Source organism: Vidua macroura, chromosome 15 (assembly GCF_024509145.1).
Source record: "Vidua macroura isolate BioBank_ID:100142 chromosome 15, ASM2450914v1, whole genome shotgun sequence".
NCBI lineage: Eukaryota > Metazoa > Chordata > Aves > Passeriformes > Viduidae > Vidua > Vidua macroura.
Window position 1 is genome coordinate 7,575,376 of NC_071585.1, and position 22,197 is coordinate 7,597,572.

General features: G+C 35.7%; 1 protein-coding gene across 4 annotated transcripts in view; it reads left to right on the plus strand.

Annotated features, from left to right (window-relative positions):
- Positions 1-22,197, plus strand: part of GABRB2 (gamma-aminobutyric acid type A receptor subunit beta2) — a 145,318-nt gene that overhangs the window by 39,539 nt on the left and 83,582 nt on the right. For all 4 annotated transcript variants that reach the window (XM_053991137.1, XM_053991139.1, XM_053991140.1 and 1 more), the window contains one exon: positions 7,997-8,217. In XM_053991137.1, the coding sequence (XP_053847112.1) occupies positions 7,997-8,217 (221 nt within the window). The remainder of the gene's footprint in view (positions 1-7,996; positions 8,218-22,197) is intronic.

Consider the following 22,197-nt stretch of genomic DNA (forward strand, 5'->3'; position numbering starts at 1 on the left):
ACATCAGTATTCTCTGTGATTGTTGCTTAATCTGTGTAAACATTGCTTTTTGAGGTGATCTTAAAATTTGCTTTAAAATATTAATTTTTATTAAATATATCCTTGATCTAGTTTTAGAAGAGTTACAAATGCAAGATAATCATAACTACTTTGACAAAACTGTGTAATAGCTGAGCCTGTGTCTTGCTAAAGGATACTCCAAGTCAGAACAGAAAATGCGACTGTGTTCAGTGCCAAGAAGCACTGAGGAAAGCAATTACTTCATGAATTAATAATTTATCTATATAGCCAACTCTTTGTTCAGGGCAACATTGAGAGAAGTACCCTGATTTTGTCCACTTTCCCAGTGCTAATATAACAGGGGTTTATTAACTGTTGGTGACCCAGAATTTCAGTTAAATTTTGAAGAATTATGGGACTGTCCAGCTTGATTAGGAATTTCACTCTGATGCCTCCTAAAAAATCTGACTCGATACTTTCATCTGAACTTCTCTGCTCTCTCTTTAATTTTTATCATTTAAGTGAAGATGGTGTTTGGTAACTGCATAATGCCAAGACTGCTAATATTGGCTCAGAATTGATTAATATTCATATGTGCTCCTTCTTTTCTACAGAATGCTAATCTTACAGTAAGGCTATCTGGGATGTTGGCTTTGGCCCTCTTAATCAAAGGGGAACTTTCACGTTGATTGATAAGATTTTCTATGTCTTAATCTCAGTTATTACATCAGAAGCAAAGCAAAATTAATAGTGTTCTCACTTGTGAAAGAGTTCTTATAAGGAAAATATCAAAGGCCAGAAAACTGAGCTGAAAGCCACTTAAATTGTTCAGGTGCTGTGTGATACAGAGGGAATATGATGTAGGTTGGACAAGCCAAGGGTAACAATATTACCAGAAAATGACTTTGAACATATCTAGGAAAATGAGGAATATACGTATATATGCTTTCTTGAGTGTATCTGTTTCTTGTTGAAACTTCTCCATTGCTAACTGAGGAGGCAGTTGGCTTTTTACCTGAAAGGAAATACTAGAAAATTAATCTGTTTTAAAGCAAACTAAACATACCAAAGTAAATTCTTTTGCCTATAAAAACAATCCAATAAAATATTTATATACTATTCCTTTTCAAGAAGTGCATGCTCAGGCAGCCCAATTAAATGAAAGCACATAAGGGAAATATTTTTGTTAGAACACTGCATTTCTAAACTAAGCATAAAACTTCAGTCTGAAGCTCAGATATTCAAATTTTTATCAGCTATTGATCTTAATTTTTTAATATTCAAACTAAATTTACACTTTAAATTGAGATAACTTTGTGGCTTGTTTCAGTATTAAGCCTGTGGTTGAAAATTTAGAGATTGTTACACATCCTTTTACATGTGGAAAGGCACACAGAGCTATGTAGTGTGAAAACAGGAATATTAATGGCACTTTTATCATTGGAGTCTCCGTGCCTCGGTGCAGTGACAGCTCCTTGATTGAAGGAAGCAAGGCTATGCTTATGAATAAATAGGTTCTGGGCATATTTATTCCTTTGAAAAATATTGCAAAATACTTATCTTAAAAATAATGTGCTTTAGATTAACACCTATTTGTTTTAGTACTAATTTAGTACATTTTTCAGAAGTTAATTGCAATGATCCAGAGCAGAATTAACTTGCAATCCTTTCAGTCTCTGAATGTATTCTTAAGACTTTGTTGTTTGTGAAGGAACTTAGGGATCTGTAAAGCATAAGGAAAAAGAGCACTTACTCAAGTGTTATGCCAGTTTAGTTCTGCATCTAGGCAAAGCTTGAATTCTCACATTTAAGCCAGATTTCATCTATCAATAACTGTATTCTTACCCTGGAGTTCCTCCCTCTGCCCCACTCCCCCACCAAAAGTATCAGACACTCAGGGTTCTGGTTGTTGTTTCTGTTTTTTCACTTTTGAGTCTCTGCTGCAAAACAATATCTTAGGCCACCATCTGCTCTCACCAACCTTTCAGCTGGATCTCCAGTTCTTCCTAACCACAGGTTTATTTCCACTCTTCTTAATGATTATTATGATTTTTTTTTTGTTCTTTAGTATTTTCAACAAATTCTCTACTGTTTTGCAAGGCAATTATATAATAGGCTATAATAGAAAGCAATATAAATATGATTTCTGTTGAAGGTATTTACCTTTCTGAAGATCTGTGGAATTGCACAATTACATAAGGAATGATCTGTGAGCTCTGGGAAATAACTTGAGATACATGAGTAAAGAAAACTTTGAAATTCAAATATAAATAAACTTTTTGATGTTTCTTGTGGCCTAAAATATTTTATTTTACTTCAAGGACACAACTAAATAATAATTTCATCTGAGGCAGAAAACTACTGTTTTCTTAACTTCTTTTAAGCGAGAGTAGTTGCATTTATGCATTGTACTCTGCATTTGCTTTACTCATCTGAGAATCCTGCAGTGCTGCATTGGGATGATGAGATCCTTTCAGAAGAGAACAATCTGAGGATCTCAAGGCACATGACTCTCCTAACCAGGTAGCAGTTAGATTACAGTTTTCACTCCAGGTTCACTTTAATCAATCTTCCTCTTGTTACCAAGAGACAGCAAACCAGAGAGAGCTCAGGGAGCCTTGCTTGCAGTGACATGCAGAGTGCTGGCTCAGGAAAAGTGCAGCGTCACGCTTCAGTCTGGGGCACCTGTCAGAAATGAAAATCAAGTGTCACCGCGTCTTGCTAAACTAATTAAGGTTACAGGAAACATATCAGGCAGAACTGCTTCATTTCACTTGAGTGCATGAAATGCATTGCACTGTGAGGCTGTGCCATTGCCTAAATCACCATGGAGACACAGTATCAATGTTGGCTGCCCTCAGTAGTGCTGAGCGGACAGATTCATGCTCTTGATGCTGAAATCCCACAGTCTCTTATTTCAGATTTCATATAATCAGGATCAAAACTTTCATGCTAAGGAGTGAAGCTCTGCTGACAGTCATTTGGTTTCATACCCAAGTCTCTTGCTTGATTCTATAACACTGTTTTTCTGAGAACTGTGGTGGGAGATAAACAGCCCATCTTTGCTGCTTTGCTCAGCTGACAAATGAGAATTGCTGATGAATAATTCCAGGAGAGTCACAGCAAAATAAATGGTAAGCTTGGTGTTGGGATCTTCTTTTTGGAAAGATCATAAACTTGTGAAGATATAATTCCCATCAAGGAAAACTCCCCTAGTCAGTTTCAGGAGAAACTAACTTAACTCAGTTAATTACAAGTGTTCCACAGATTGAAAGCCAGTTTGGGAAGTTGGATTTGATAGACTGAGAGAATTCAACTTGAATTCTCTGTAAGGTTCCTGATGTCATTGTTTGTGGCTTTTTTATTTGTTTTGTGGGGTTTTTTTTTTGTTTGTTTATTTTGAAGTAAACATTTAAAGAATGTGAAAAATACTTTTTTTGAAAGGGCGTATGACTATTTTGGCATTTCTTTGGTATCATCCATTCCTTCAACAGCTCTTTCTACTTTTTTATAAGTCACTTTGTACACTTTGTGGTGTCTCCAGCGTTAAGCAGACTTTTTACATTATTTTTTCTCAATGAGAGACTGAGACAGATAATTTTGAATCACACATGTTGTAGTGGCTGGTTTTAAATAAAAAGAGGATTAAAAGGATTGTCAATCAACACTTTTAAATGTCACCAACAAACAGTTTTCAAAATGTACATGTTAAATAAATATAGTGCTCAGACAAAATCTTCAGCTTCAAGTATTTTCAGAAGGGAATTATTTTGTTTTAAAATAGCAATATGTGGAAATGTAGTGAAGCATTTTTTACAAGTTAGTAATAACCAGGAATGTGATGAGGAGTAGACTTAAGCGAAACCACAAATGAGTTCTGCATTTATTACCACAGAGCAATGATAAATAGCTTCTTCAACTTCACTCTGACTTATACTATGTTTGCAATATACAGAATGTATATTATATACATCAGATATTGCATATTCTTTCTGTTTATTTTATCTCCTCTGAAGTTTCCTGCCTTTATTGCTTCCAGTGTTTGAGTAGCTGTTTTCTAGCCCTGTTAATACAAGTTTTGGTTACAGTTTTAAGCTGCAGTGAGTGAATCAGTCCTGATTTGTGTAATGCAGAAGAAGGAGCTATATTTTTAATGCATTTTCTCACATTGGACCTTATTATCATGCTTTGAAATAATTTACATCTGGTAGAGTCTTTTGCATTAGACACCCACTGTCATTGTGAATATTCATTACTTCTATTTCCTTTTTTGCCTTGATCCCTTTTCCAATAAAAAAAAGGGGATCAGCAATATGTCAGTTATTGGCCCATGGGTAGGTTTAACTAAGGCCTGTGTTGTAAACTTTTTAAACTAATAATAGGCCCAAACTGATTTTTCTTTTTTTCTGCTTAAACATTTATTTGAGAGCATGAATGAAATGTGAGAATATAAATAAGAATGCCAGTATTCAGATTTGATGCTTTCCTATCCAGTATCTTCTGTTACATAATTGAAATTGCTGGTCATTCACTGACACCATGTCTGTCTGTAACACTTCTATTTCTAAATACAAGTTTAAATCCTCAGTGTATTTACACTTCCAGCAGCTAAAATGTTTGCAGGCAACCACTGCACAGAGTTAATGTGCAGAATAAAAGTTGCTCATGCATATGCTAATACTAATGAAACTGTTTGATACTTTTTTATTCATATGGAAAATTATGCATAAACATTAACTTTGTCATATATTTGCTGTTCTTTTGTTCATTGTATGAAATAAAGAAGAGGGAAAGTGGAAAGGTGAGGTGAGGAAAAGAGACATATTTCCTTTGATCACAATAGAATAGGGGTAATGATCCATTTCTGATGCCTAAATTTTTACTCTGGACAGAACAAAAAATTTTATTACATTTAAATGTAGGCAAACAATGGAATAATAATGAAATCATTAAAAATAATGAAAACTACAAAATGCATTTACAGAGAATATGTTTGCTTCTTTATATTCTAGGTTTTTCTTGCAACTTTGTCAACGCTAGTAAGTTTTATACAGCATTTCATGTCCAGGGCAAGTGAGGAACCTCTTTGTTTCTGTGGGAGAAATGTGTCTTTGTGCCAGTGCTGCAAACAGTCAGTACCTTTGTAGTTTGTGTCTGTGCAATGGTTTACACAAACACCATCATCAGGAGCTTTGGGCTTGGAGCTCTCTCAGCTCATTAGAATTAGTCCCTCGTGCAAGGCTGTGAAAATGAATTTGCTCCTGTTTCCTCTTCAAACTTATACTGGTTCTAACAATCCCATCTTGTGAATTTAAAAGGATACTAAACCTTAACAAAATAAAATCATCCTTTACTTCTATTCCTCTACTTCTTTTGTGTGCCTCTCTTCCTAGAGACAAGATATTTACATGTTTGTTTTGGTATTTATCCCTAGAATAGAGGGGAATGCCCATATTTAATGTGAGTTTAACAGACTTTTCTCTTGGAGTATTCCTATTAGATGAGAGTGTTCTTAATGTCAACATGTAAAGGGTCTTGGGATACTTTAGGGACATTTCGTACCTGCACACCTTTTTTGAATGACACTTTCATTTGGGACTTTGAAAACAGATGCCTCTCCTTTCTAAGGAATAAATCACAGTTTATGTGACAGATTTTGCTTCTTTCCCATCTTATCAATTTCACTTTGGAATATGTAGCTTGGAACATCTTTGGGTTTTTTTTTTTTTTAATGATCATTAGAAAAACCCCTAAATTCAAAAGGTTGTCAGAGTTTTATAACAATTTCAAAGGATTTCTGTTTTGACCATCAGAAACTCCAATCACATCTGAAAACTAGGGCCAACAGATGACAAATAATTTTCAGTCAGAACACCAGCTCTTTCTGGAACACAGTGTGTTTGATTTGAGACTCCAGCCTGGTGACTTGGCTTTTCTTTCAGCAATACCAGTGCTCCAAATTTACAGATTTATGTAATTCACTTCTATGCAATGAGCCATGTATGTTTAGGGTTTTTCCTCCTCTTCTTTTCCTCTTTTACTGAGGTGTAAAAAGGAAAGCATGTTCTATGGATTTATGCAGTATATTAATACATGTAGGTTATTCCTTGGAATGGGAATAAAATGCAGCATTCCAAGGATAATAGTGAAACAATTGCTACTGGTCATTACTTGATGATGTGATATATTAGTATAATGAAGACTAATAAATTTTCCAGATGAAGATTTTCCGATAGCTGGTTATGAATCAAATCCTGCAGAACAGTAAAATTCTTCAGATGTAGGTGGAACGCTCTTGCAAGCAGAGTCTCATCCTGACCCTGGGGAGTGGGAAGAGGTTTCAGATTGTTAAAACAGATCAGATTGTAGAACAGCACCAAGTGAATATATTTGGTAGTTAAACAACTGGGAAGGCTTATTTGGTGTTTACCTACTTGAGTCCCTGCAGAATTGCTGTTGTGCCACCTGGCCAAAGGTGCTGGGGTTCCAGGCACGGCCAGGGGTGCAGCAAGGGAAGGGGATTGACCTGTAACCAGTGGAGACAGGAGCCCTGGAGGGACAGCAATACCATCTGTGGTTTGTGTTGGTAAGGAGGAAATGCAGTAACTGTTCACAACAGAACATGTATTTCCCCCTGCTTCACTGAAAATTGAAGAGGCATTTTCAAGCCCACGTACATGGGCTCTTTTGGGGAGGGATGAGGCAAAAAATAAGTGTCTTTCCACCACAGAAATGCACATTTCAATAAAAAAATAGTTTATACTGATTCATCTGAGTGCACACTGTTCTGCAGAAGAGGCAGGGTCACTTAGTTTCAAGGTTCTGTGTCATTGCTTACAGGCCCTCCCTACTTCAAGGGTGGGTATTGTACATTGTAAAGAGAATAATTACAGCTACCCAATTACAGTGATTTCCTACTGGGGTGTTCAGTCTGTGAAACTGCAGAATAAGAAAAAATTATTTTTTTCTTTTCTGAAAAATTCTATATAGTGTTCATATGTCAAATATCCTTTTAAATGAGAATGCTTGTGAAATACACTTGTGGCATATGCATTTAAAGTAGTTCAGGAGGAAGATAAATTTTTATTTCCCAACTATAATAAAAAATGCTTTAAATAGTGGACTCTCCTTTACAATATAAAACAGTGCATAAGAACTAATATTGCCATTTATGCAAGTCTTTCTTCAGGGTTGCTCTCAATATACTTTTTGTATTATTTGTAGAGGTTTTTTTAGCATTGGCTAAATATAATGAATATTCTGTATCTGGATAACAATTTTGACAAAGCTATAACCTTTGTAAATGTATTATTTAAAAAACTAAGAGGTCAAAACATCTCTGAAGCACTCTACAGTGGTGGTCTGCATCAAGACAATGCAAGTCTCATAATACTGTGAATAATTACTGAGATGCTAATTGTGCTCTCTGAATTGTCCCCCTGAAGTAAACAGTTACTTCATCTGTAAAATTAAGACTAAGTATATAGCTTAGAAACCTTAAAAAATTCCCATTGGTTTCAGTGCCCAAGGGAAATTTAACAGACTTTGAAGAAATTTTAATTTAGGGAAGTCTCTGGGTAGTGACTGCAACTTCAGAGACAGAAGGTTTGATCCAGAGCTCTGTTGAATATAGGGGAGACCTTGAAATTAAATTTGGATCTCTGAATGTTCCTATTTCCTTGAACTCCCAGGCTTGTAAAGTGCTACAGGCTGTTAAATGTCTACAATTTTTTAAATTTTATTTTTAAATATTGAAGTGAAAACTTCCAAATCATTCATAAAATTTAAATGCCCCATCTTCTTTGTGTTCTCACTGCAGTTATTAAGTGCATACACGATATTCAGTACCGTAAAAATAAATAAATCTATTCATGGAAATTCTGAACAGAAATGTTTGCCTTTAGGAACAGTCACAATGAATACATGTGTATTTGCATTGTCATTTTTTTTTGCATAATGCAAACTTTGTTTGTTTGTTTGTTTTTTCTACTCACAGGACTATACCCTGACAATGTACTTCCAGCAAGCGTGGAGGGATAAGAGGCTGTCCTATAATGTAATACCTCTAAACCTCACCCTGGACAACAGAGTAGCTGATCAGCTCTGGGTGCCCGACACCTACTTCCTGAATGACAAGAAGTCATTTGTTCATGGTGTTACTGTGAAGAACAGAATGATTCGTCTGCATCCAGATGGAACAGTCCTTTATGGACTCAGGTCAGTATGAATCATTTCTAACTCTTCTGTCTCTCAATTTAAAACTATGATTAAAAAGGTAAAAATAAAAACCATTCCTTCCTCTTTTTCATTTGTTTGTTTTTTAATGATTTTCCTTTTATTGCTGTATTCTATATAACTGATGATATTCCAGAAAAATAAAAGAATTCTAAGGTTGTATTCTAAATCTAAGGATTTTCTTTCTATACAAATTTTTGAGATAAACTGCCATTTTTAGTACAGTTCAGAGACTTGTATTAAGAACAGATAAGACTGTAAATATTATTTGAAATACTCATTCTGGATTAAAAGCCTGGTTTAAAGCTGCTTCTTCAAAGGAATTGAAATATGAAATACAAAATGAGGATTAGAGGGAAAAACAGAAAATGTATATTACAGCTGAACTGAGAGTTTAACTGGTACGTCTTAAAAATATTTTTCATTGAATAATAGATAGAATAGATATAGATAGAATAGATAGATAGAATAGAATAGATCATGCTATCCAGATGAATCAGCTTTCTGATTTTCACTGAGATGAGGTATAACTTGAAATGTTTTACAGCCTGTTGTTGTTCTGTATGACTCTATGCAGAGGGGTGACTGGAGAAATCCAACAAAAGGGCTTCACTCTTGAAGGTCTGAAAACTTGGGAAATTGTCTGTTTAGTGATGTCAGCAGGATAAATAATTGCTGAGAAATGGATTTAACAGTGTAGCTGCAAAAGGTGATGCCAGTGCTGTGTGGGTAGGTAACAAAACAGCAGGAAAGCATTGCCTGGGTTAACAACAGAAAATGCTGCCGAGCTGGGGATTGTAATTACCAAAGTTTGTTGTGTCCAGTTGTGTTTTCTGTGGGAGCAGTTCAGGCTCTGGCACTATGGCTGCGAGCAAGTCTGGAGTTTTTGTGATTGCTCAGTGAAGCAACAGATACTTGGTTCCTTGAAAGGCAGCTGCAGTTTAAAGTGAAATATAAACCAGCTACATAACACACATTTATATTAATGGAGTGAGAGCGAGCATAACAAGGGTTTTGGTGTAGTTTTCAATTTAAGATTCTGAAATCATAAACTTTATTATTATCTTCTAGAATAAATTAGAAATAAATATCAGATTTAATGTCTTCAATAATGCTTTTTTTTTTTTTTTTTTTTTTTTTTTTGCTATTTGTGGCATTTTTTATTCTGAGTACTTAAGCATGTGTAATAAATTCTGGCTTTTTAAAAGGTTGGTAAACAGCAGGTAGAGTTCACAAAAAATTGTCCATAGAAGAATTAAGTAAAAGAAAGTTTTGTTTTCTGGGAGTTTCTTTGTGATGTTCATTTGTTTTTCAAAAATTTAAGACCTTTTATGAAATATACTTTGTTTAAAGTTTTGAGGGTTTTGTTTGTTTCTTTTCTTTGAGCTGAACAAGTACTGATATTGCTTCATTGTTTTGGGTGAAACGTTTCCTCCTTTTCATTCAGCATAAATAGCAAACCAGTTTTAATGTCTCTTCTGAGATGCAATAAAGTGAAATGGTATCTATTTTTTACTTAAAGCTGTTCAATGTAATTAGAGGAATCATTATTAATGCTTTGAGCCTTTATTTCCTAGAGTTATTTTCTTCAATACTTGCAATCACAATATGTTATCCAAAATGGTTTTAGAATAATTCTAAAATGGGATTTTTTTCTATTGTAGGACTTGTGCACAGCCCAGAGCTAAAGATATTTAGACAGCGTTTTTCCTAGGTAAAAAACAAATCACTTTAGGAAATAATTTTCTAGTATTCTGATATACCTATCAGTCTCACATTTGAGACTACCAGTTGTTACATCTCTTTTAAGACTCTACTTGGTGCATTTCAAGAGTTCTCTTTGCCCTGCGAGCTGGCACAAGATGAATGCTGGATGTGAGCTGTGCCCTTGTTCTTCTCTGTGCTGCAGTGAATTGTGCCTGAGGGCAGGGGCAGGGTGAGTGTCACCTAAGGCTGGGGACTGCAACTCCTGTGGCACCTGTGCCCTTGGGCAGCGCAGAGGTGAAGGGCACTGCAGGTTCTTGTGTGTTCTGGGGTGGGGACTGTGGAACACAACAGGTACCTAACAGATGACGTGGTAAGAAAGCCCCTTCTTACAGGTCCTAATTCTTAATGAACCCCAGACAAGTCTCGTGAAGTGTAGAATGGATTCCTCCTCAGACTCAGCCCAGTAGGTCTCAGAAGGACTTTCTGGCTAAAACATCCTTCAAACCCTGGGCTGGATGGGGAAGATGCACCAGTGGAAATACAACAGGGTTATGTGACTGACCATATTCTGCTTTTGCCTTCCCTGGATCAAGTGGCAATCAATGATCTCATTCTAATATTATGGTTTTAGTTTTTATAGCTTTAAGTAACTTTATCTAGCTATTTCATCTAAATTCAACTCAGAGTTATTGTTATTTCAAATGTCCAGAGTACTGATATATTTAATTCTTGCTTATTAGTAATTTCCACATCTTAAAAATGCCTGCTTAGTTGTATTTCTTCCATATCTAAAACCCTCTGAACACTATTATTCTGAAAATCACTACTGTTGTTGCTGCATTAATTTACTTCAGCTTATCCTTGCAGTCACAAATTCTTACTGTGGGATTCATTATTCAAAACTGAGATTCCTTTAAGTATCAGTCTGAAGTGTTTCACCTCCCCATACATCTATTTATAAATATCATCACATCCACATATATATAAATGTTGCTGTGAATTCAGTTGCATTTACCTTGATTGCTGTAACCAAATTCATTGAACATCAAGTGATCTTACCAGTACAAATGTAATCATCCCTTTCTTCTGTGTCCCTGTAGCTGAATTTCTATTTCCTACAGCAAGCAGTGATCCCTTAACAGTGTTCCCTTTGTTTTTGTGAGCAGAGCCCATGCATGGTGTGCATGTCACATCTGATTAGATGTGATGTTGGGAAGGTAAATTTCAGGAAGGACTAAGAGGCAGTTTTATGAGCACCTGGATTATGCTGTCACTGGCAGAGGGGAGAGAAGGAGGGGAAAAAAGAGAAATGGCTAATAATGAAAGGAGACATCTAAATGGTTGGTATGTTGTCCTCATAGCCTGCCTTCTTCACTGCAATAGGGCATTAGTTAAGGGCATAACTAAATTCTTGACCTTGTTTTTACAGAGAACATGACATGCTGGTTGCTTTTAAGAAGGACTTTTATTTCTGAGGGATAACTGCCAGCTATTTATGTTTTGGAAAAATGTTTTATTTAGTATTTTTTTCATATTCCATCTGTCAAGAAAATTATTCATTGCTGCCAAGAGCAGGACGTTCAGTAGATGATATACTTAAATCACCTAAATGGTAGAAAATTGTAAACATGTAGTCTTAAATAAAGAGTCATTACAGGGAAAATTACTATGTTGGAAATTAAGATGACTTGCAAGAGGATATTAGTGATTTGACAACATTTATAACAGTAAATTTAGACATTCAAATCTAGGATAGCAAATAGTATAGGTTGAATAAAATTCGAATTAGATATGCAGTCAGAACTGAGGAAAAGTTATGGCTTTAACTAATTTTTTTGTGTTTAAATACCTGGTTTATATAATACATTTAGCAGAAATGGGTGGTACAGTAGAAGAGTTTGGTTTTTTTTTTTAATTTATTTTTGTATATTTTATATATATATATGTATATAAATTTTGTGTATATATATATGTATATAAAATTTCCCCTGACTTCTGACAAACCTGTTCTAAAATGTGGATGGAAAGTTCAGCTGTCTTCTGCTTTCTTCTGTGTAAGCCTGGGGAAGAATCATTTCTCTGATTTTTGCATCCTCTGGAAGCTCCAAGTTTTTGGAATTTTTTTTCCAGGGATAGGAATGCAAAATTTGAGAATGATGACAAGATCCTTCTATTTGCCAATTTAGAATTACTGCTTTTTGTGTATCTGTTTTATGGTGTCTCTCTGGAACTTGCCTCTTTGCTGATAAAGTCTTGTGATGCCATGTGTCAGAGTAAGGGGTGAAATTTAGTTTGGAATACAAGGATTAAATATAGTTGAAAAAGTGGCTGAAGATGTTTTGTGTAGTTTTGTGTGGTTTTGCACCATTACCAGGCTGCTTACAGAGATATTGACTCTTGCATACACTTCTGCCAACATTCCTCACAAGAGAGCTCTGTGACAGTGGGTAGACAACTGATAATTACTTGACCAAGAGTTTTGTATGCTTCAGTAGGATAGTTTTATGCTTTTTGTAAGTGAAGTTTGTGGGTGTTTTTTACAGAAAAATGGAATATATACAGAATTCCTGATACGAACCATATTCTGTGAGCTAATGATGTCCCCATCCTTTTTAGCCAAAAGGAAAACAACAGGAAGCAGACTAGAGGAAATTTTTTAGAAATTAAAGACTTTTCCCATTTGAAAACCCAACAGTTTTACTTGCCAAGATTCATCTAATGCATTACCAACTATAAGTCTCCAACTCAGCCAGCAATAATTCCTGTTTGACTGATGGAACACCGTAATCTGCCACAAATGAGAGAATTATGTGTATGATGGCCTTGATTTGTTCTCCATTTCCTGCTACCAGCATTGAGTCACAAAATCCTAAACAGGCCTGGATGACTGTATTTTGTGTTGTCTCAGCTGTGCCTTCTGCTGTCTGCTTACTCAGTTTCAGCTGCTTGGAAATTTTCACTTCTGCAAATAAAATAGATTCTGCCATATTTTGCTCTGGTAGAACTGCATTGGGCATTTTTGTTGAATTATTAGACTTGTTCAGCAGCTTAACTCCTCATAGGCACCCCATTGTTATGAAATCTCATAGACAGCTTTAAAAGCAATTGCTTTGCAAATATCTTTAGTACTCAGACCACATTCTTTAAATGGTGAGGTGTTCACACCAGCTACTCTTCAGTAAAGCATTTGATCTTTATTTAGCTATTTTTTTCTTTTTTGCTGGTGTTTTGGTTTTTGGGTGGGTTTTTTTGTTTGTTTGTTTTTGTGAGGTTGTTTGTTTTAGGGGTGGGAAGTTTTTTTTTGGGGGGGTGGGGTTTTTATTTTTATTCTGGTTTTTGGGTTTGGGTTTTGTTTTTTTTTTTTCCCTCATAGAGCTTAATTTTAATTAAATCCTAAGAATAATTTGGAGGTAAAGCTCAATTTTTCAGTTTTAAAATCATACAATCATTTGTACTAGCTGGAACTCTGGAAGTGTTCAAGGCCAGGTGTGAGGTGAGAGCTGTCCCTGCCCATGACAGGGGGTTTAGGACTGATGGTCATTAAGATCCATTCCAACCCCTTGTGATTCTGTGAATTAAAATTAAATCTTTGGACTGCCTACACTATTTCAATTACCCTTGTTATTCCAAAATATCTTCTGCAAGAAAGCAACAGACCTGTCCTTTTTGCTACAATATTTCCAGAAGCTGCACAGAAGGTGTTTGAGGACTTTTAATGCACATTCATGTTAAACAAGAGATTGTCTTAAAATCTTTTCACTCTGGGGATTTCAGAAGAGACAAGAAGAACCTGGATTTCTTTTCTAGGGAGAATATATTATTTTGGATGCTCTGCTCTTGATCATGGTACCTGTCAAGGGGGCAGGTGTTTCTGGTTCCATCACATTCGTGCCTCTCTTGGCTGTACAGCCCTTCACGCCAACAGGGGCCTTGTCCAGCCTCAGGGAAGAAGAAAAATTAAAACATTATACTGAGGTACCCTGTAGCATAAATAGCACCAATAGTATCTCAGAGTAGTGTTGCTATTAGTTAAAAAAAAAAAAAAGTAAATATGATGTATATTTTTATTATGGTGTCTGAAGTGTCAGTAGCTTTCTGTTCTCCAATTAAAAATACAAGGTTTCTTAATTTTAGATATATAGGCATTGCAAAGAGGAAGTAAAAAGTAATTTTTATAAGACTTGTTTGAACATGAGAATGTCAATCTGTGAAGAAACATTTCCATTGTGTTGAGTGGGTAATTTTTTTGTGCTGGTGCTCACACCTATAGATGCAATTATTGACTTTTCCTTTGCCAACACTTGCCAGAGCTAATTCTGACAGTCTGACATGCAGTTATTTACACTTGAAAAGAAATGAGGTTAATTCAATTTCTGTGTCCAGATTTTCAAGGCTGGTAATATACATAGACATGTGTAAGAACCCTTAAATCTTGTATGCAGGTGGTCAAAGCAAGAACTTTTTGGAAACTTGCAAAAATAAATGCAAATGTAGTAAAACATCATTTCAAACTGAAGTCATGTAGCTGTTGCAAAGACTTGAAAAAAATTGAATACTATACAATTATGTAGAATTTCAAGTACAAAGAATTTCTGCATTAACAAGGAATCATTACCACCCCAATCTCATTATTTAGAAATCCTGGGGCAGGACATGTCTGCTCATGACTCTTTTCTTGCACTGTCAATATAGACCCAGCATAAGGAAAGGAACTTAAATTCCAGCGTGTCTCTTAAGTTAATTAATTGTTGTTTTAAATAAACAAGGTATCAGCTCTGGCCCAAGGTGTGCCCAGATGCTGTTTTCTTTTCTCATGCAAATAGTTCTTTTGTAGGTTCCAAGGACTAAAACAGAGAAATGCAACTACTGTTATTTCTAATAACACTTTTTCTGGGAAGTGAAGATTCGGACATGAAACAAATCATCCAGCTTCTCTGCTCAGTTATTCCATTTGGTAAATTGAATGCTAAAACCTACCTTCTCGCAAGGGTGTTGTGAAGATTAATTAATTAGTTTGTGAAGTGCTTTGATGCCATAAAACACTACACAAGTGCCAAGCATTATTAAGAGGAATTATAAAATGCCAGCCCTCATGTGCACCTTGGGATGGCCGGGTTATAGACACAAATCTGCTTTGTTCTCTCAGAATCACATTGTTCCACTTTCCCTACGTAGCAGCCCATTCACAAAATGAGCCAGTTTTAGGAAAGATGCAATTTCTGGGAAAAAAAAGGAGATCATTGATTCTTATAAATACCTCTTTTCAATTAAGGACTCAGAGATTATTATGCATTTTTCTGTAGGATTTGGAATGCCATCTTTTCACCATTCATCCTCAGCAGGAGGGAAAGTAGTTGTCTTTTAAATATCTCTCCTATCTGAAAGAAAACAAAGATATCTTTCTATTTCAGTCCCTTTATTAGATTTTAAGTATAGGATAAGTATTCAGAAGGGTCTTTTTTTATGAAGTGGCTGTTAAGTCATTAGCATGTAAACAATTAATTCAATTAAGCTTAATAATAATAAAAAAAAGCTTTAAGTCACAGGAATCCTTTCCATTAAAAGCCCTATTATCCAAAATTATTACATTGCAATGAAGTGAAAAGAATTCTGAGTTTTATTGCCTTACAGACAGATTGTGGCATTTAGTCTTTATTAGTAAGAAAAACTCCATCAGCTACAGAACCATGAAATAGTTTAAGTTGCTCCAAGGGTATTGCATATTCCAAAAAACAAATAGAGGTCATCAAACATTTAATCTGAAATTAAAATGTAATAATTTATACCATTTAGAATTACAGCAATCTATCATTTCTCTTCTGCAAATCTTTGATCATATTATTTGAGCTGGTAGTTGGGGATCCTGAGAAGGAAGATTTTCCAGCTGGAAGGACATATTTAAAATCAGAATGCTCTGATCAAGACTCAGCTAATGGGATAGATGCTAAATGTGTGTATACAAACACATGCTTAAATATATTATATATATTTCATAAATTAATAGAGTATATTTGCATATGTATAAATTCTACTTGCACATATTGGTTTTTTTTACTAAAATTGGTAAAATCTGAGATGGATCTCAGAAGTAGGAGCAGGATTGGAGTCCTTCATGTGTAAGAATAAAAAAGCTAGGACACTGTAGAATTAATAATACCTCTTGTGAGTCATGCATAATCACTTTCTAGTTGTGATTTTACAGATTAAGATTTTCTTTTACATTTTAATATAAGACATTGTAGAATACTATTTATTGAATGGAAGAATATGGGTTTTTTCCCTTCCAAATGTCTTATCTGAAGTTGTAAGTACTTGGATTTAGTTTTTTTTTCTAGTTAAATATCTAGTTTGGGTAACTTTTTTCACCCAAAAAAACTTTTTTTCACTCATTTCCTTTATGTTTTAATGCATTTTCTGGGAAGATAATTGCTGATTTGTTCACCCAGTGTTTTATCCTACTTTGTTATTAGACTTTACAGAATGGTAAAATGTTTTCTGAGAGATAAGAATTATCTAAACTCCTCAAATATAGGGGGTTTGTTGGGGTCTTTTTTATTTGCATCTCATGGGTCTATTTCTTTATTTCTCTGAAAATTGAAATTTCTTGTGGTCTTCAGTGTGCAAAGTAATTGAGGAGAGCTCTTCTTGGAACAGTTTTCAGTCCTGCTTAGAAGGAGAGAAAGTAGGATAAGTTATAAGAAATTCTGGGGGTTTGTGCTTCCAGGTATGTTCTCCAGACTCAGGATGTGTGTAAGCCTCTGCAGAAGAGCACTTTAAATAAATGTCTATCAGTGATTTTTATAATGCAGATATGAAACTTTTATAATGCAGATATTTCTACTTGCTGTAGAAAGATTTTTTTTCTCCTCTAAATTACTTGTGTAAGATCATATTTTCTTTTTCCTGCTGCTTTTTTTTTCTTTCTGAATAGTCATTCCTAGAACATTTGCTGCATCTGCTAGTCTAGAACTATCTGAGAAGAGAGAGAATAGAAAATGTTTGGAAAACCCTTTTTTAAAATTTACATGAAAGTGCCATCTGTACGAGCAGATGGCAAGAATGTCTCAGGGCCAGGAGGAGTCTGTGAGATCAAATCACAAGGAGAGAACTACATGAGGCATGTTCCTTGTGTCAGAACAAAAAGGACCTCAGCAATCCCCTCCCTGACGTGACCTGGAGACTGTGGCTGTTTCAGCAGCACGAGGTCTTTCAAGGTGCTGTAATCAATACAGTAAGGATCCAGGGTTTGTGTTCTCCTGACATGATCTTTTCTGGCAGTTGCTCAGAAACAAGCAAATCTTCAGGACCCTAAACTATTCTCACACAAGGCTGTAAGTCCACATTCAGCATTTCCCAGGGAGGGTTTGCCAGAGCGCCTTATCCCGCTCAGCTTCTGAATTGAGAGGTCACTGTTTTCTCCACCTTCATGTGGTACAGTAGGTCATTTTTGGGAACACTTTTTTAAAAAACCTGTAGCTATTGCAGAATATTGAATATGCATGTCATCCTTCAGTGGCTTACCATATCTTTCTTTGTGGTGGCTGCTGCTGACACATCTGCACATCTTTGAAATTCCTCTAGGGATGGTCACTCCACCTCTTTAGGGCAGTCCGTTGCCATATTTAACAGCCCCTACAGGAAAGTATTTTTTCCTAATATGCAATCTACACCTCTCCTAGCTCAACCTGAGCTGTTTACTCTTTCCCTTTGCTTGTTACTTGGTAGAAGAGAATGACCCTCACCTGGATACAACCTCCTGCCAGGGAGTTGTAGAGAGTGAGAAGGTCTCCACTGAGACTCCTTTTCTCCAGGCTGAGACCCCCAGGTCCCTCAGGTGCTGCTCCAAAACCTGTCCTGGCTCCACTGCCCTTCTCTGGTATTGCTCCAATGCCTCTATGGCTTCTCTTCCTTGCAGGGAGGGGCCCTGAACTGAGCCCTGCAGTTGTGTCAGTCTTCCCATTGTCTTTCCACAATGGCAAATATATAATAATTCTTCTGCTGCACAATGACCCCCTGTTCCTCATGTGTGTTGCCCAAAAAAATACATACAGTTTATGGGCTTGTTTACATTCACTGTCAGGGATCTGTCTCGTGACTGTTTATTAAAATGCTGACATTTTAAAATATTTGCTCCAAAAATTTATCTTGAAAAGTGAAAGGCATATGAAAGCTTAAGACCTTTTAATGTGGAAAAATATCCTTTTCCCAAAGCCCTTTGCCAGGTTTTAAAGCCACTGGGGATTGTAAAGCTAACATTTGTTTTCACATAAAAAATGTAGTGATAGTCCTTAACAATCCCTGCAAGACTGAGATATCTTTACTGTAGAAGGTGTTGCATGGCAGCTTTTTTCCTATTTAAAGTGGTGATGGAAAATTTATTCAGTATATATTGAAAAATGTTATGGTGCATTCTCTTCAGTGTCAGAATGGAGAAAAACAGGGGATGTGTAGCTGTTGGGGAAACACTTTGAGATCTCAGTTTAATTTGCATTAATGGAAACTGCAACAGTAGGGTCAGGACCAAGTGGTCCAGCATTATTTGGCTGGCTTCTCTCTTAGGGATCATAACTTTTTAACCTACTTCAGTGTGTTGTTTCTGTCAATCCAGAACCTATCCCCATTTGGAAGTATCTAGGTAAGCATCAGAAATATTGGAGTAAGAAGGAAATTGTTCTTTATCACAGTGTTGACATCCACAAATTCTGTGCTGACTTTTTGTCCTTTGCTATTGTGACTTTCTTTGTTGTGCAGGTTTTTATAGCATTTGTTACTGGTAGAAATGATAGCAAAAATTAGCTATCAGCAATAGATCTTTGTGTAGCTTTCTAGTTTTTTAACTTAAAACCAAGATGTGTGCTTTAGAATAATAGTCTTGTACCTTAAGGCAATATGACTGATACTGCATAGGTAGAAACACTCACAACAAAATTTGGAATGTTTCTACTGATGTGAGAAACCAAGAAAACATTCATTTACTATAATCATAAAGCTTGTTACCGTTTACCTCGTAGATATTTTTACTGAAATATTACAAATTTCAGGCAATGAAAACTACTTGGAAAGAACTTAGAAATCCCATGAACTCAGATGACTGCAGGACATTAGTTTGTGTTTAACCGAGGAGGTAAATTATTGTTAGACCTTGCTGGTAAGCTCTGTCCTTTCAGGGACATATCATCATCTGTGTTTTCATCATATCATCCACTCTCTAGAAGATGGCTCATGTCTTTTCCCTTTGGTTCTCTCAGTAAAAAGCAGAGATGACCATCAGTGCATGAGATGGAAAACAAGACAAAGGCAAGGAGGCAAATGCTGAGTATTCATCCCTCTCTCCTTCTATTTTTTATTCCATCTCAGGGTATATCTTATTCTTGGCAAACAACTGAGAGTAAAACACCGTGCATCTTTAAACACCAGTCTGTGGGCTGCTTCTCCAAGGGGGTCTCCAAAGCACCTACAGTTGGAATGTACAAATATTACATTATGGTTATCCTGAAATGCCTTTGAATATTGTTTCACAGCATTAGTGTTGCTGGAGAAATGGCACGTACAACAGAGAGGAGATGACTTTTGTTGCTGTTGGATTTTTAAAGAGGTGGTAGAGTAGCTATAAGAAAGATATGCCATTAGTCATTTTCATGTAGCTGTGCTATGCCTTCCAGAAATGCATTCAAGAGCTGCAATATTTATCTGAAAAAAAATTTTTAAGGACACTGCTGCGTGTTAAAGAAACATCCACCCCTTCTCCCAACCACAGTAGTTTATTTCTTTTTGAAGAAAGAGATACTGAAGATATAATCAAGACTACTTTTTCATAGCCTTCTCTCTTCATCTTCTAATGCAAGGTGGTTTTATGTTATAAAGAAGTCACGGTATCATTTCAAGTAAATTATTTGCTCATTATTAAAACTGGGATATGGATAAAATGTTGAATGCTGGTGTTCAGGAAGGTGTTCTTATTTTGCAGTTATATGTGCCTGTAATAATACAAATACAAAATAGCAGCCTGGCTTTGAAGGGTCCTAGAGTAATTTCCAGATGCATATACTGCAGTATTCAGAATTATGATTTTTTTTTAAATGGTTAGTTCAAAAACAAAACAAACAAACAAAAAAAAAAATGGAAAATCTGAGGAGGCAAGTTACAATCCTAGAAGAAATTAAAATCTAATTCAGGGTATAAAGATCTTTGTAGACAAGGATTAGGAGGAAACCTTTCCCCTGCACAGGTGGTTCTGTAAGTTAGCACTAATGCTGCAGGTGAGGTCCCACTCATGTAAATCAACTGCAGCTGCACTTTGCCATTTAAGTCAGCATCTTTTTTCTGCTCCTCCTTTGATTTAACTGGATAGACCCAAAGCTCCTATCATGGCACTCTTCCTTTTTTATAATTGAACACTTAACAAAACCTTGTAAAAAAGTTTGTGTAGGAATATCACAGAATCTGATACTGGGGTATTATGGTAAGTGTTTTGGTATTGTCTTTAGTTTTGTTCATTTGCACTTTTTGGGGTTTTTTTCTGTGTTAATATTTTGTTTCCATGAGTACTGAAGGTATTTTTCTTGTATTGAAGGAGATAGACTCCCATTCCAGCTGTCTTATCAGGTTACATCTTCTCTGGTTTACCTCATTTAATTTTCATTAGAGTTCATCTTTCCATTTTATTTCAATATGGATTTAATTTCAGTACAATCTATATTTATAATTTATAGGATTGCTAAGAAAATTGGCTGTGTCCTGGTTTTAGAAATAGGGGTAAGACAGTGGGGAACACTTCCCCACAGAACTGAAGACAAGTAAAAGAGCATGGAGAGTAGTTATTGTTTAATGTCAAGAATGAAAGTAAATATTGAGTGTTACCTGTCATTACAGGTATTACAGTACTTTATTAGTACTTTGTTCAGAGGAAGGTATGGATATTACATCAATATAAAGCAATTAGAAAATACATGACTAGTGGATGAAATGCTCAAACTTCAAATAGGCAAAGATAATTATTACTTACCCATATGAAAGAAAAAAAGCACTGGTAAAGCAGTTATTTTCACTTGGATGAATTTTTTATTAAATTGTATTTTTCAGTGCAATGCATAGTAAAAACAGGTTTTTGTTTTGCTTTGTAAAGTATTGGATCAGCAGGTTGTGTGATGTTAGATGTGTGATGGCCAAGCTGATAAACCCAGAGAGACTGCTGGTCTGAGTATCCCTCCGAGAATCCCAAATTTCCCACTTCTGCAAAATTGGGTGGGAATGCAGCAAATTTAATATTGTGCCCATGGCACAACTCTTAAACTAACCCCCTGTTTATAGAAATAAAGTATCCTTATACTTTGAGACTTTGAAAATTCTCTTTCAGTTGAGAGAAATGAAAAGGGTGTCAGGATTCATTTTGCTCCTTAGGTTAGACAGGGATGAAGTTTTATTCCTCACAGTTATTTGTTGTTCAGCACCTCTTACTAGCCCTGGAAAACATAATGTTCAAAGTGCTTTTTAAAAGACATTGGTGGTTCAGGCCTAGTGTGACAATCTATTATCTTCTGTTCTGGAAGTGTGATGCCAGGTAGGAAAACAGGGTGTCAGTTCTGCATCAGGGGATTTATCTAACAAAAAAAGTTTTAATGATGATGGAACATGGGAGAGTTTCTATTTAGTTAAACAAGTCCCTCTCAATGTTGGTACAAAGGGTGAATGTTAGTGAAAACCATTCCCTTTCTCTATTTGAGCATAACTTTTGTGCTATTTTCAGTTTGAGTAGTAATGAAAATAGCGCCCCTACCCCTCCCCTCTCAAATTTTAATTCATCAAATATAGACTTAGCACTGACCAAGTTTCCCTGCTTTCTTATGATTGTTTTGAAAATGCATTATCCTCTCCCCTTCTGGCTTTGCTTAGTTTTACTATTCTACCTCATCACTGTGCTCTTCCATGCTTTCTGTTAAGCAATTTTCTAATGTAAAATCTCTCCAAGCTCTGAAACTTTTGGAAAAGCAGTGTGTTTTTGTAGTCAGTTTTTCATTGAATTACAGACCTTTATTATCCTGAGTTATTGTTTTTCACTAAAATTTATCATGTGCTCTATTTTTTTTTTCTCCTTATTGTGAAAGTTGGGGGGTGGAGGGTTGCCTTAGATCAATAGCAGGGGATTGTCAGTGTATTTGATGTTGTGCTTCTGCTTACCAACTACTCTTTCAAAAGGCATCATTTTCATCCAAATCCACTGGGACCATTTTTAAAGTATTGTTTTGGAGCCACTGT